The 13,671-nt window shown below is 49.2% G+C and overlaps 1 protein-coding gene across 4 annotated transcripts in view; it reads left to right on the top strand.

Annotated features, from left to right (window-relative positions):
- Positions 1–13,671, top strand: part of THAP4 (THAP domain containing 4) — a 934,450-nt gene that overhangs the window by 247,534 nt on the left and 673,245 nt on the right. Inside the window, exon 2 of one of the 4 annotated variants that reach the window (XM_069618120.1) lies at positions 4,121–4,229. The exons of the other annotated variants lie outside the window; for them this stretch is intronic. Coding sequence (XP_069474221.1) covers positions 4,202–4,229 — 28 coding nt within the window. The 5' untranslated portion in view covers positions 4,121–4,201. The remainder of the gene's footprint in view (positions 1–4,120; positions 4,230–13,671) is intronic. 4 annotated transcript variants of the gene reach the window in all.

Raw genomic sequence — 13,671 nt, 5'->3', positions numbered from 1 at the left:
GATTGAAGCTGCCACCTAGCTGGAATCACATACACCCTGTGTTCCATGTCTCTTTACTAAAGACCTATGAGGGTAAACTCTGGGAAGACATTGCCCCTCCCTGTGAAGACAACTCTGTGGAATACGAAGTGAACAAGATATGTGATTCCAGGTACTAACCAGAACCTTACAGTATCTGATTAATTGGAAAGGGTATCCCAGTTCTGAAAGTTCCAGGGAACCATCAGACAATGTCCATGCCCATTGTCTGATTCGCAGGTTTCATCAGCAGAACCCTTGGAAACCGGGAGGAACCAGGTACAGAAGGGGGAATGATGTCATGTGTTCGCCTTTCTGGCGTTTATCAGATCAGGATTCATTTCGGAAGCGCTTTCACGTTCCAGCCCGATCCAAGATGGCGCCCAGACGTTTTTGCCCTGCGGTGATGTCATTACGCTCGCGTGGTCTGAAGCGTTTGTTGTCCGGAAATAAGTAGGGTGAACATGGTAGGCTCGCTGCATTGCAATTGTAGTTGAATTGCTGTGCGCTGGTTAGCCTTTCGACCTTGTTTACTTGTGCTCTCTCCTTTCCTGGAATCTACTCCTGGTTCCCCCCGTCTTCTCCGCTTCCCTCCCATAGCGCTTGGGTTCCCCTCTCTGCTTTGCTGTCCCTTTCCTGGGTTCCTGAGAATTCCTGTTTCCACTGCTTCTGCGGGCTCCTCCCATGCGGAACGGTTCGGCAGGAGGTTTCTTATGCATTCACTTTGCTTCTAGCAGAGTTTCAAGCTGCAATCAGCAATGCAACCCCCTGAGTGCTGCCCTTATTGTTGGACTCTCGCCTTGATCTGTATACCAGAGTCCTTTGCAGTCTCATTCAAAGACAAGCATCAACCCTACCTGGAAGATTAGAACACTGGAGACCTTGCTCAGTTCCATTCACAGACGAGTATCATCTTACCTGGATCCTCTTCTCTACACCTTGGGGGTTTTGCCCTTCAAGGTTTTTTTTCTCCCTGGGACCTGGCTCTCTGGGTGGCTGTAGTGCCTACCTGTTATTTGACTATCAGGTTGCAGGGTAGCTACCTGGAAGGACAGGCCTTACCTCTTCTCAGCTAAGGAGCCCAGAAGCAAAGAGATGAGGACTGAATCTGACACTGGTTCTGCCAGTGACCGATCTTTGACCTCCTGTGACCTACAGCGAACAGATGTCGCAGCCCAGAAATGTATATCCTTGATGCCTTAACTCCCAAAAATAAAACATTTTAGGTGCTTAAGAGTCAGGCAAACAAGTAATCAGTGGGGCTGCAGAGATGACGTCAGTGTAAAGACCGGAGGGGGGTGTCTGTACTCCTGCTCTCTATATGGCAGAGGAGAGGCACAGAGGACCCCAGCCAAGATTTTCTATTTGGTAAACGTGGATGAGCAATCAAGCCCTAGCTTCTCAGGAGGTGATGCGGGCTGGTTCTTAAGTACAGTCTAGTCCCCAAGCACCCACAAAGGAATGTCCACACACTGTATTAGTTAAAACACAATCTTTATATAAATAAGGTTCAAGGTTATATACACATGTAGTTCTGCAACCCAAATGTACCTGGTGTTGGAGAGTTCTTCGTCAGGGAATCGACGGGCCCTTCTTGAGTGCGCTCCCTTTCAGGCAGGAGCCACGGATCGTCGAACTTCCGAGATGAAGAAAACGGTGAACGATGGTCATCGAGGGAGTAGCTTTCATACCAGTTTCGGGCTGGGGTGTCTCAGTCATTGTGTCAACCACCAGCTAGTATACACCCATAACACAGAATGCGTATTCGTCACACACTCCATTCACCCAGGTCCCACCCCATGGGCGTACCCACAACATACAGTCATTGGGAAGGCTCCAACCAGTCTGGCCTGGACTTCACCATATATGGAACTTCCACCCAACATCCAGTCAGGGGGAAGGGACAGAGTCGGGGCTTCCCGGGACTTTGGGAAAATTAAGGTAACAGGAGACATAAAGCAAGAGGCTACAGGAGCCATCTTGTCTCCTATCAGGAATCATCTGATTCCAATGGCAGGGCCTGGCATCCCAAAATGGAGGACGCTCAGGGCACCTGTAAATTCAGCACGGAGCTGCCACCAGCCCGTACCCTGCTCTGTGGGCCACACATAGGTGCCCAAAAAACAGGGTCGTACTCCCACCCATGTGTGCCATAAGGGTATCCCAAGGGTATGTTAACCAAACCAAAAAGAGAAAAAGCCGTACAGCCAGGAGTCCCACATGAACTCCTGCATGGAATACAAGACAGACCATACATGATAAGGCAATAAAGGATATGGAGGCCCTGTCCCTCCAATGCATTTCCAGCATCACACTTGCCGCAAAGAGTGAAATAAAAACTTTGGCCCAGCAAGGGTGTTGGGTCGTCGACATTTGGCGTCGGCGATCGGGACATGACCATGGCTGGCTTCAGTAGCTTCGTCGGCGTCTCTGAGGTCTTCGGAAGGCGGGAAACCCACCGGCGGATTCTTCTCGGTCGTCGGCGGCCTTGACTTTCTATGGCAGGACGAAAGCGGTCGACGGTGATGAACAAGGGAGTCCTTGGATCAAATGTTCTTAGGCAAGGGGAGCACTGCGGCTCCTGTCGGCGACGGCGGTCGGCTGTCTGGTGCTTCTCTTCATTCTCCTTGGCGGTCCCCGTCTCCGGTCGGCAGCCTCTCGTAGGTCTGTCTACCAGGGAGCTTTGGCAAAGATCGGCTGGTGCACGATGGTCCCTCGTAGCTAGGGTAGAGGTCTCTTAGCCAGGTCCTCTCTTGGATCAGTACTTTGAAGGCACAGTAGCTTTCTGATTAGCGAAGGACAGCAGCAGCAGGTCTTCTTCCTCCAGTGGGCTTCAAAGTCAAGCATCAGTTTCAACTTCAGCTTCTGAAAGATTTCTAGCAGTGAGAGGCCCCCAGATGAACTGTTGATCTCCCATTCACTCTGCTGGGTCACACTCGGGCAACCAATCATTCAGAAGGGCATTCAGGTAGTCAGTCAGCCAATCAGGTGCACAGTGCATTCAGGCCATTCTTCTCCATCCAGACACTCACAACACAGAATGTGGATTCGGACAAGTACCCAGCCATTGAACACTACACACTGCATTCATACCAGTTTCGGGCTGGGGTGTCTCAGTCATTGTGTCAACCACCAGCTAGTATACACCCATAACACAGAATGCGTATTCGTCACACACTCCATTCACCCAGGTCCCACCCCATGGGCGTACCCACAACATACAGTCATTGGGAAGGCTCCAGCCAGTCTGGCCTGGACTTCACCATATATGGAACTTCCACCCAACATCCAGTCAGGGGGAAGGGACAGAGTCGGGGCTTCCCGGGACTTTGGGAAAATTAAGGTAACAGGAGACAGAAAGCAAGAGGCTACAGGAGCCATCTTGTCTCCTGTCAGGAATCATCTGATTCCAATGGCAGGGCCTGGCATCCCAAAATGGAGGACGCTCAGGGCACCTGTAAATTCAGCACGGAGCTGCCACCAGCCCGTACCCTGCTCTGTGGGCCACACATAGGTAGGTGCCCAAAAAATAGGGTCGTACTCCCACCCATGTGTGCCATAAGGGTATCCCAAGGGTCTGTTAACCAAACCAAAAAGAGGAAAAGCCGTACAGCCAGGAGTCCCACATGAACTCCTGCATGGAATACAAGACAGACCATACATGATAAGGCAATAAAGGATATGGAGGCCCTGTCCCTCCAATGCATTTCCAGCATCACACTTCTGAGATCAGAACCGCTCGAATTGTGGCCTTCGCCTCCTCTGACACCATATTCAACAATACCTCTCCCGTGTCGTTTTCAGCAAAGTAATTTCTAATTGTATCAGTTAAGGCCTCCCTGAATATCGGGTCTTTTTAGAGGGTATCATTGCAGATCCATCTGCGTTCCGTACATGGGGGCGGGGAAGGGGCTCAGTCTAATTCCAGCGCCCATAAATCATGGTCCGGCCAAGCTGCTATTTCTAATGCAGTGGATATGATTGTACTTTCTTTCTCAGCCTCAATCAGCAAATAATCTATCCGAGAAAATGTAAAATGGGGGTTGGGGGGGGGGGGGAGTAAAAAGTGAAAGCCTGTTCATTTGGATGTTTTGTATGCCAGGTATCGATAAAATGAAGCGGCTTTAGTAAATCTGGGAGGCCTTCCTTGGCGGAACCCCCTGTTGGAATCGCCCCCTGCCTCATGGAATCCCAATCCATCCCTGGGTCAGGTATGTAGTTTAAATCTCCTCCACAGACTAAAATACCCTCTTTCCAACTGCTAAGGAAGCCAAGGAATGATTCAACAAAGCGTAATTGGTTTTATTGGGCGCATAAGCTGAACAAAGAGTGATTGCACATGCTTTTATTTTGCCTTTCAATGCAATGTATCTCCCTCCCTCCTGCCTATATATTTGCTCTATTTGCAGGCCCAACGACTTCCTATAAATGATTCCCACCGCACCTTTTTTTGACTCGCCCGAGGCCCACAGTGCGCCTCCTATCCCCCTACCGGCAACCTTGAATTCCTTCCCTTGGGCAAACTTTTTTCCTGAACAAACAATACATCTCATTTTGATCGTTTGAATTTGCTTGCTAGCATGGAGCGCTTATGCAGTGAGTTCAAACACTTGACGTTGAGGGACCCACATTTTACCCATTCAGGTGATGCCATATCGATTTTCTAGCTGAGGCTCTTCGGCTCTCTCCGGGTGGCATGACTCAGTGGTTGGTGCTGTACCCCCTTTGAAGCGCTTGTACCTCTTTTTCATAAAAGGTTGTGACTCTGTTACTTCCTTGTTGGTTAACAACTTCCCTTTACCCCTCTGTTTCCCTCCCACCTCCCCTTCGCCTTGAAAATCGTCTTTGTCTGCATTTTCCTGGGTCTGAGATGCCCTTGCAAAACAAAGGGCCATACTTCAGGGGCCCCACTCCAGGCAAACTATAACCTCTCAACAGAACTTAACCACATAGTGATGAAGACTTCTCGCTGCTCCACCCCAACTATCTCAACATATGAACACACTTGATTCTCCAATCATTTTGAACCTCATGTCTGTTGTTTTCAACACAAATACAACGGAGTCCCTACTAATCAAAAACTGCACCTTTGCCCCTCAAAAACCATGTGCACCCTTTTGAGAAGGCGATTATTTAAGTTGGTGCCTTCTTCCGGGGACTAAACTCTCAGCGCGTATTGTACCATTTATATTTTATCGTTCCTGGGGCTCGACCCCTTCGCGGTGAGGAGGACCCTTCCTTATGTATCAGGCTGCTCGGTTTTCTGGCATTTCCTCCTTCAGCTCCTGGAACTCCTACTTGTAAAGTCTCGAACTTCCTGGGCCTCCCCGTCTGTTGTAACACAATAGCTTTCTCCTTCATGTTCGAAGCTTAAGGAAAAGGGAAATCTCCATCGATAGTGGAACACCTGCTCCTGCAGCCAACCTGTCAAAGGACGACAACCTCTCCATTTGTTCAGCGTGACAACCAAAAGATCTTGACGCTGGATCCTTCAAATTCCACTGGCTCTCTCTTGCTTTCTGTAGTATGTCTTGTCTTTGCTTATAGTAGTGGCATTTGGCGAGGAATGATCTTGGGCCATTTGGGTGACCTGCCGCCCTATGTATCCTGTCGAACTCCAAGGTGGGAGGATCCGTGGGATCGAAGAGTGACAGCACCAGGGCTTTAACTCGACTTTCCAGTACTGCTGGCATTTCTCCTTGTCTTTCGCTGAGGCCCATAATACAAATGTTGGACCTTCGCTCTCGATTTTCTAGGTCGTCGAGCTTCAGCTCAATGTCCCTTTCAAAAAGAACCTCGCCTCGCAGCCCATTACTGCTAAATTGTCTGACAGCTGGTTGTTTTCAACAGCCTCGATCCGGTCTTCTACTTTCACCATTCTTGCTTGTAAGTCAGTTATTTCGGTCAGGCTAGATTTTTATAGAGCTAATTTTCCCTAGTAGGAGGCGGATGTCTGCTTTGGTCGAGCTATTCCTGCCATCTTGTGGGATTTCTGGCAGGCCTTGCTCTTGGTCGTGCTCCCTTGTAACTGGCCCGTAACTGAATCCTTGTAATTTGAGGGTGGTTGTCGGGTCCAGGATGACTAAAGGCGGGGAACTTGTGATTATTTCTTCTATTGGAGGTGGTTTGCATCCCCAATTCCTCTGTTAGGTGCAATCCAGGTTGCACTTGCTGTTTTTTGGGTGACCATGTTCAGATTTTTCACTGACAAGGCTACCCAGCTCTCTGACACTGAAGCTCCTTCTCACTGTGCGACTCACTGTGCCTCACATGGCTTGCAAGCTGCCAGTGTATTGGGAGTGTTTATTGCATGCTCCGTAGGATTCTTGTACTACAGTTGTCCTTGCGTTGCTCACTTTACTTTTCTGTGCAGCGCTTCCTCAATTTCTAATCGTGCCCGGGGAACTTCCTTCAACTGCAGCTATTACAGGACACTGCATGTACCTTCTTTTCCAATGTCTCCCCAAGTGCAGGCTAACAACTCATTCACCTTCTGCACTGTGCCTCCCCTGCTGACTCTTTCATTTGCCAATGTTTCGTGTGATTTGCTGGTTACATCAATGTAGTGCTTTGGGTGCTGTTGTTATCTCGCACAGCGAGGTCTGCGTTGCTGCTGCCAACAAGGTTGGCGTTACTGCTGCTTCCCTGGAGCCCTCTCATGGTAAGCCGACTGCATACGTTATGCAGAGCACAGGCTTCGTCTGCGTGTTCATTTCATTTTTCGCTTCGCTCCGAACCTCAAGTAAGCATTGTGTGGGGACATCACGTGATCGCGGGAGCGTGTTCTCGCGAGATCTCGCGAGACGGGATCTCGCGAGCCCACGCTCCGCGGGAAAACGTTCCCGCTTCAGTGTTGGCGCCAGCTGGCCAGCAGAAGCGGTCAGAGAGGAGCGCTGCTCCTGACTACATGATATGAAGAAGTGAGTTAGAGAACTCACACCACAGCTCCTAGGGCGTAACACCACAGCCACTGGAGGCTTCATGGGGGCCCTAGGAGACTACAGCGTGCCACCGGTGTGCACAACCCTTCCACAGTGAAGCAACTGGGGAAGCACAGGACTTGGTCGCAGTGAACAGTGAGTAAGCGCCCCGCGCCACCAGGCCACGCATAGCCTCCTCACTTGCTGTTAGTCAATAAAGACCGTTAGAGATACTACAGCGTCCTGTCATCTGTTTAGGCCACAACACATTATTGTCCCCCCCCCCCTAGGATACTCCCGTTGTGTGCTGCCCGCTCTTTGCGGAAGCGAGGGAGCATGGGTCTACCTGTCGGGTGCTCAGTGCGGCGTAACTGTGTCTCTGGGAGACACTTCCCGCTTACCGGCAACGTAGTGGCTCTGCCGTGGCATGACTGTTCTGCTACTCGTGATCCACGTCTCGCTTTGAGGCTGCGGTCTAACTGCAAATTGCACACTTCTCGTTGCGGGGCTCAGCGACACAGGGCGGAGCGCATTGTTGAAATATTTTCACCAGCTGCAGGGGGTGTTTGCCATGTTATGGGTCTCCCTTCACTCCGGCCCGTGGCTTTCCGGTCTGTAGTTCCTCCCTTCCTTAAGTGCGATCGGAGGCATGGGTTTCTTCCTCCTTTGCACACGACATGCACAAATAGATCAGGAAACAAATCGTTCGTTCATAATGTTGAGATAGTTTAAAATTATTCAGCACTTCACCTCATCTTCTCGCCTGTAGTGGGAGACGACAGCTTAGGTGGCCATTTCGCCTGCGCCCCCTCTGTCTCTGGCAGCCTCGTATTTTCACAAGTTACGGTTTGTGAAACGTTTCCCAATGCTAGCATCAGCTTGCTCTAGGAATAAGTGTTTAAACACTGTAATGGAAGCCTCGTATTTAGATGAAAAGCTATAGCCTAGTTTATTGAACACTTGATATAAGTCTCAAACATACTTGCCTACATTTGTAAATCAAAAATCCTGAGATGTATGCCCAGCCCACAGCCACACAAGAATCTGCCCATTTGCACACGGCTGCGCCCACACTCTCTAACCTGTCAAGAAGGTAGACTCGGTTGTTGTAGCCGTCATACATTTTTTTTTTGCAGTTTGCCCTTTACAGTGGAATGCAATAAATGTGAATGTCCAAAGACATGCAATATCAAATTTATTGTAGCACTAAGTTTATGCTTCTTGGCAATATTTCCATCAATTTACAATTAATTGCTTGTTCAACTATGAAGACAAGAACATTATGCCTTCTCACCATGAATCTCCACAGTATATGCAGATTGCACCTTTCTGAGCATTGGCTTTGTAAAATCCATGTCATAACAGCGCTTGCCACTTAACATATTCACCTTGCATTTGATAATGTATCCAAGAGTTCTATCGGCAGCAAGAGAGGCACAGAATTCGGTCTTGTTTTCCTCAACCATGCTGAAAATCCTCTCAAGTCTGCATTGCTGTGTGGTAGAATAAGCACAGCCATGGCAAAATTGCTGAGCAGCGGGAACTTAATTTTGCCAGTCACTGGGCTTTCCAATTTTGAAATCCAGTCCCAAGACATGTCTAATCTATCACTTTGCAATTGCTCATCTGGCAGTTGTATGAGTTGGTACTCTCTGAACTCGGCTCCTAGTGGTCAGATGTGTGGTTTAGATTTTAAAGCCAATAACAAATAAATGATTTTGACAATCGAGGTGACGGTGTGGAGTTTACGCAGCATCTGACTATCCCTGCAGCTTTTTGGGAACTATTCATCAGGTCAACTCCCTGGTTTCCCCTTCAGGTTTCTTGGAGATATTAAAGGAGATTTTTGTGTCTGCGCTAGAGCGCTTCCACAAGCTCCCATCTGAATGAAAGATTAGTATCCTAATTTGTGCATCAATAATTGTGTGGGTGGTGCTATCCACATAATTATTGATGCTAAAATTGATCCATTCGTAACCTAAAGGAATTTGGATGTAAAAACTTGGACAAATTAAATGCATCCAATTTGGAAGGCTGCATACTAAGTGCCATAAAAAGAATGAATTTGATTTTACAGAATACATGCTTTTATGGACAACTGATTGAGAAAAGGAACAATCTGTAGACATCATTATAGATCACGTGATGGGAAGCTATATAATCTGGGATTGATTGTATTGGCCTTGATAAAGACCTTCTGTCAAAACTCATGTTGGCAAAAGGACACCTGCCTCCAAAACATGAATAAAGTTGTGGCACATATTTAATGAAATTTGATATATATTTGTTTACAATATGAATACAGTAAGATCGAATATATACAGAATAAATAGATTCGACAACACTGAATATGAAGGTTTCTACATGTTCAATGTGAACAAATTAAAAATAAGGATTATTCAAAACTAGGCTACTGATCTTTCATTTAGATGACGGCTTGCGGAGGTGCTCTAGCACATAGACTAATATGTTCCTGCAAACACATATAGGCATCTTGCAGTGCGTGCGTGTGCACTGGGGCAGCTACTCTCACCTACAGTAAACGGAGCAGATCGCAGGCGCAGAATCCTCTAGGTACTGCAAGTCTTAATATACTAACAGCTATTACGGGAGACTGGCAAGTAGCCACCACTGCTTGTTGAGTCCACGCAGACGCAATATGTTCAATTTGCCTGACCCGCCCTCGTTTGATTCAAAGACTGCGACACCCCTCCCCAGTCAGACGGTCTGCAGGTTTCTGACCGCACCCCTACCCTGGTTTCTAGCTCGGCAGTAAAGTGCCTTGGCTCATCGTGGCGCCGCGTTCATTTTGCTTACGATAGCATTGAATGAATCATAATTATTCATTCAATGCTATCGTAAGCAAAATGAACGCGGCGCCCCCAGTAATAATACTTCTTTCAATCCAATGACACGGATTGAAAGCAGTATTTTTGCCGTTCGCTTTGGGTAAAGGAAAGAAAAACTATACAAAATAAACGCAGGCAGAATCCCCTTACTTCAATTTGTGGGTTCTCGCTCAGGCAGTGGCACGGCACATGGATGGCAGCAGGCAGGCTTGGTGCGGTCGGCATCGCTCTAACACTTCGGCAGGGTCACACTGAGGTCGGGAGTCTGCCGGCACTGCGCAGTCCTGCAAAGAAGGAAAAAAAAGTCTGCAAAAGCTGGCCGCCAGCAGCAGCCTCATATAGTGTGCAGGCGTGAACATTGCGCGCCGTTTCCGGATCCCGCCCACACCTCCACCCGATTGGCTACTGGCAGCAGTCTATGGCAGCCAATTGGGTGGAGGATCTGACGGGACCCGGAAAGAACACCAAAATTCCTGGAATCCGAGGGGCTTCCCCGGAGACCAGGAGAAACGGTTAAAAATCTTGAGTCTGCGGGAAAAATCTGGAGGTAAGGCAGGTATTGTCTCAAAATGTACAATTCATGGAATGCTTAATAAGTCTAGCACTTAAAGGCTGAAGCAGCCGAGGACGGAGCTGCACTCAATTGTGATAATAGATCAAAGCAACATTCCTTCTGCTAGAAAGTTTTCTGTTAACTTTAATTAAAGTTTGTAAACCCTATAGAGGCCCACTTTTCACAGTGGACTCGAGGGTCACTTATGCATTGCTCACACTCCCATGGGACCCATAGCCCACACTCCAAAAATGTGCATGAGGGTTTCACGTAATGCCTGTTTTAAATGAATCCAGTTCAATATTTTACATCAGTTGTACATGATGCCACAGAAACTGAACATGGTGGATGCAAAAATCCTGTATACCTGCCTGAGATTTAAAGGCGAGTCCGCAGATTTTTGAGATATGGTGTGGTCATGTTAGAGCATGATATACTTGCAGTCTGTGATAGAGAAGATCAATGCTTTACTTGGGAGGCAAATCGAATGTATACCTAAAGTGTGCCTTTTGGGACTGATACCAGGGGTAAGCAGAAGGAAACGAGACGATCGAGTAAGATTGGGCATTTTTTTATTAGTGCTAGCGAATTGCAGTATGGCAATCACATGGAAGTGCCTGATGGACCCAACAATTACAACAATGGACCCAAGATGTTATAAAGTTGGCAGGGAGAGAAAAAGCCGCTATGCGAGAGCAGAGAAGGGAAGAGGAATCGGATGACATAGAGCTACAGTGGGGCACCCTCCTCAACGACCTCCACACATCTCCAGACGACCTTCCTCCTTGAAGGCGAGAGAAGGAGAACATCAGAGTTGGGTATTACTAATCCCAGGGTCGCGCTGCAGGACTCGTGAGAGCAAGACTGACCTTGCAAGAGGCAAAGCTTCAGAATAATGGTGTAATCCTTGAGTTGGAAGGGGGGTGGGCAGGGATAAGATAGGGAAGGGGAAGATAGGGATGGAAAAGAAGGATTTGGAGGAGGGGGACAGAGCAACATTGGAGATGCGGAGGGGGACAGGTGGGGGAGAGAGAGAGGGAGGGGAAAACTAAAGGACAAAATGCGCTGTGTACCCACCACATTGAGGACAATAACATTAGAATGGGTAAAAAAGCAGTTCCCTTTTGTTTTCCAATACGTTTTTATTTGCATTTAAATCAGGGGTGCACAACTGATTTTGACAGAGGGCCGAAAGTACCTTACATGAGGGCTATAGTGGGCCGAAAAGTAAAAGTGGGCGGGGCGGTAGGCGGGACATGTCAGGAGGCTTTTTCAACCCCCAATTTGTATTAAACACATGTAAAAAGATATGTTTTTGAGGGGTAACGATTTTTATTGCATTTCAAACTTACATTTTGTACTACACATTTTCCATTGCTATCATTTATTTCGATTTAGTTATTGTATATCGTCTGTTTAATTAAATTATATATATTTTATTGACCCTTGATTGGACATTCCGTTATTTTGGACTGCTATAGTTTGCTGTTTGGGTTACCCAAGAGGAGTATGGCCTTTGTTGAGTCAGGTTTCCTCAAAAAAGCAAAGGATGTACATCTCCTAACTGTGCCTGTTTTAGCTTTATTATTTTAGTTCACTCTTGGAGTGCAACACTATGCCCCATGGCTCCCATCCCCAACCAAACACTATGCCCCATGGTCCCCTCACCCCCAACCACACACTATGCCCCCTGTCCCTCACCGCCAACCAAACACTATGCCCCATGGCTCCCAACCCCAAACAAACACTATGCCCCATGGCCCCCTCACCCCCCTAACCCCCAACCAAACACTATGCCCCATGGCTCCCACCTCCAACCAAACACTATGCCCCCTGTCCCTCACCCCCCAAGCAAACACTATGCCCCCTGTCTCTTACCCCCAACCAAACACTATGCCCCCTGTCCCTCACCGCCAACCAAACACTATGCCCCATGGCTCCCAACCCCAAACAAACACTATGCCCCATGGCCCCCTCACCCCCCTAACCCCCAACCAAACACTATGTCCCATGGCTCCCACCTCCAACCAAACACTATGCCCCCTGTCCCTCACCCCCCAAGCAAACACTATGCCCCCTGTCTCTCACCGCCAACCAAACACTATGCCCCATGGCCCCCTCACCCCCAACCAAACACTATGCCCCATTGCCCCCACCCTCAACCAAACACTATGCCCCCTGTCCCTCACCGCCAACCAAACACTATGCCCCATGGCTCCCAACCCCAAACAAACACTATGCCCCATGGCCCCCTCACCCCCAACCAAACACTATGCCCCATGGCTCCCACCCCAACCAAACACTATGCCCCATGGCCCCCACCCCCAACCAAACACTATGCCCCCTGTCCCTCACCCCCCAAGCAAACACTATGCCCCCTGTCCCTCACCCCCCAAGCAAACACTATGCCCCCTGTCCCTCACCCCCAACCAAACACTATGCCCCATGGCCCCCTCACCCCCAACCAAACACTATGCCCCCTGTCCCTCACCGCCAACCAAACACTATGCCCCATGGCCCCCTCACCCCCAACCAAACACTATGCCCCATGGCCCCCTCACCCCACTAACCCCCAACCAAACACTATGCCCCATGGCCCCCTCACCCCCAACCAAACACTATGCCCCATGGCTCCCACCCCAACCAAACACTATGCCCCATGGCCCCCACCCCCAACCAAACACTATGCCCCCTGTCCCTCACCCCCCAAGCAAACACTATGCCCCCTGTCCCTCACCCCCCAAGCAAACACTATGCCCCCTGTCCCTCACCCCCAACCAAACACTATGCCCCATGGTCCCCTCACCCCCAACCAAACACTATGCCCCCTGTCCCTCACCGCCAACCAAACACTATGCCCCATGGCCCCCTCACCCCCAACCAAACACTATGCCCCATGGCCCCCTCACCCCCCTAACCCCCAACCAAACACTATGCCCCATGGCCCCCTCACCCCCAACCAAACACTATGCCCCAAACACACTCAAGCATGCACCCATACAGACCTGAACCCCCCACCCCCCAAATCAACACACACACAAACATGCACCCATACAGACCCGAACCCCCCACCCCCAACTTGGCACACACACACACTCAAGCATGCACCCATACAGACCCAAACCCCCCACCCCCCCAAATCAGCAAACTCTCAAACAAGCACCCATACAGACCCGAACCCCCACCCCCCAACTCAGCACACACACAAACATGCACCCATACAGACCCCAACCCCCCACCCCAACTCAGCACACACACAAACATGCACCCATACAGACCCCAACCCCCACCCCCAACTCAGCACACACACACACTCAAGCATGCACCCATA

Source organism: Ambystoma mexicanum, chromosome 10, assembly GCF_040938575.1.
Source record: "Ambystoma mexicanum isolate Mex_15411 chromosome 10, UKY_AmexF1_1, whole genome shotgun sequence".
NCBI classification, from domain to species: domain Eukaryota; kingdom Metazoa; phylum Chordata; class Amphibia; order Caudata; family Ambystomatidae; genus Ambystoma; species Ambystoma mexicanum.
The sequence above is the reverse complement of the archived record's forward strand: the minus strand, read 5'-3'. Positions and strand labels throughout refer to the sequence as shown.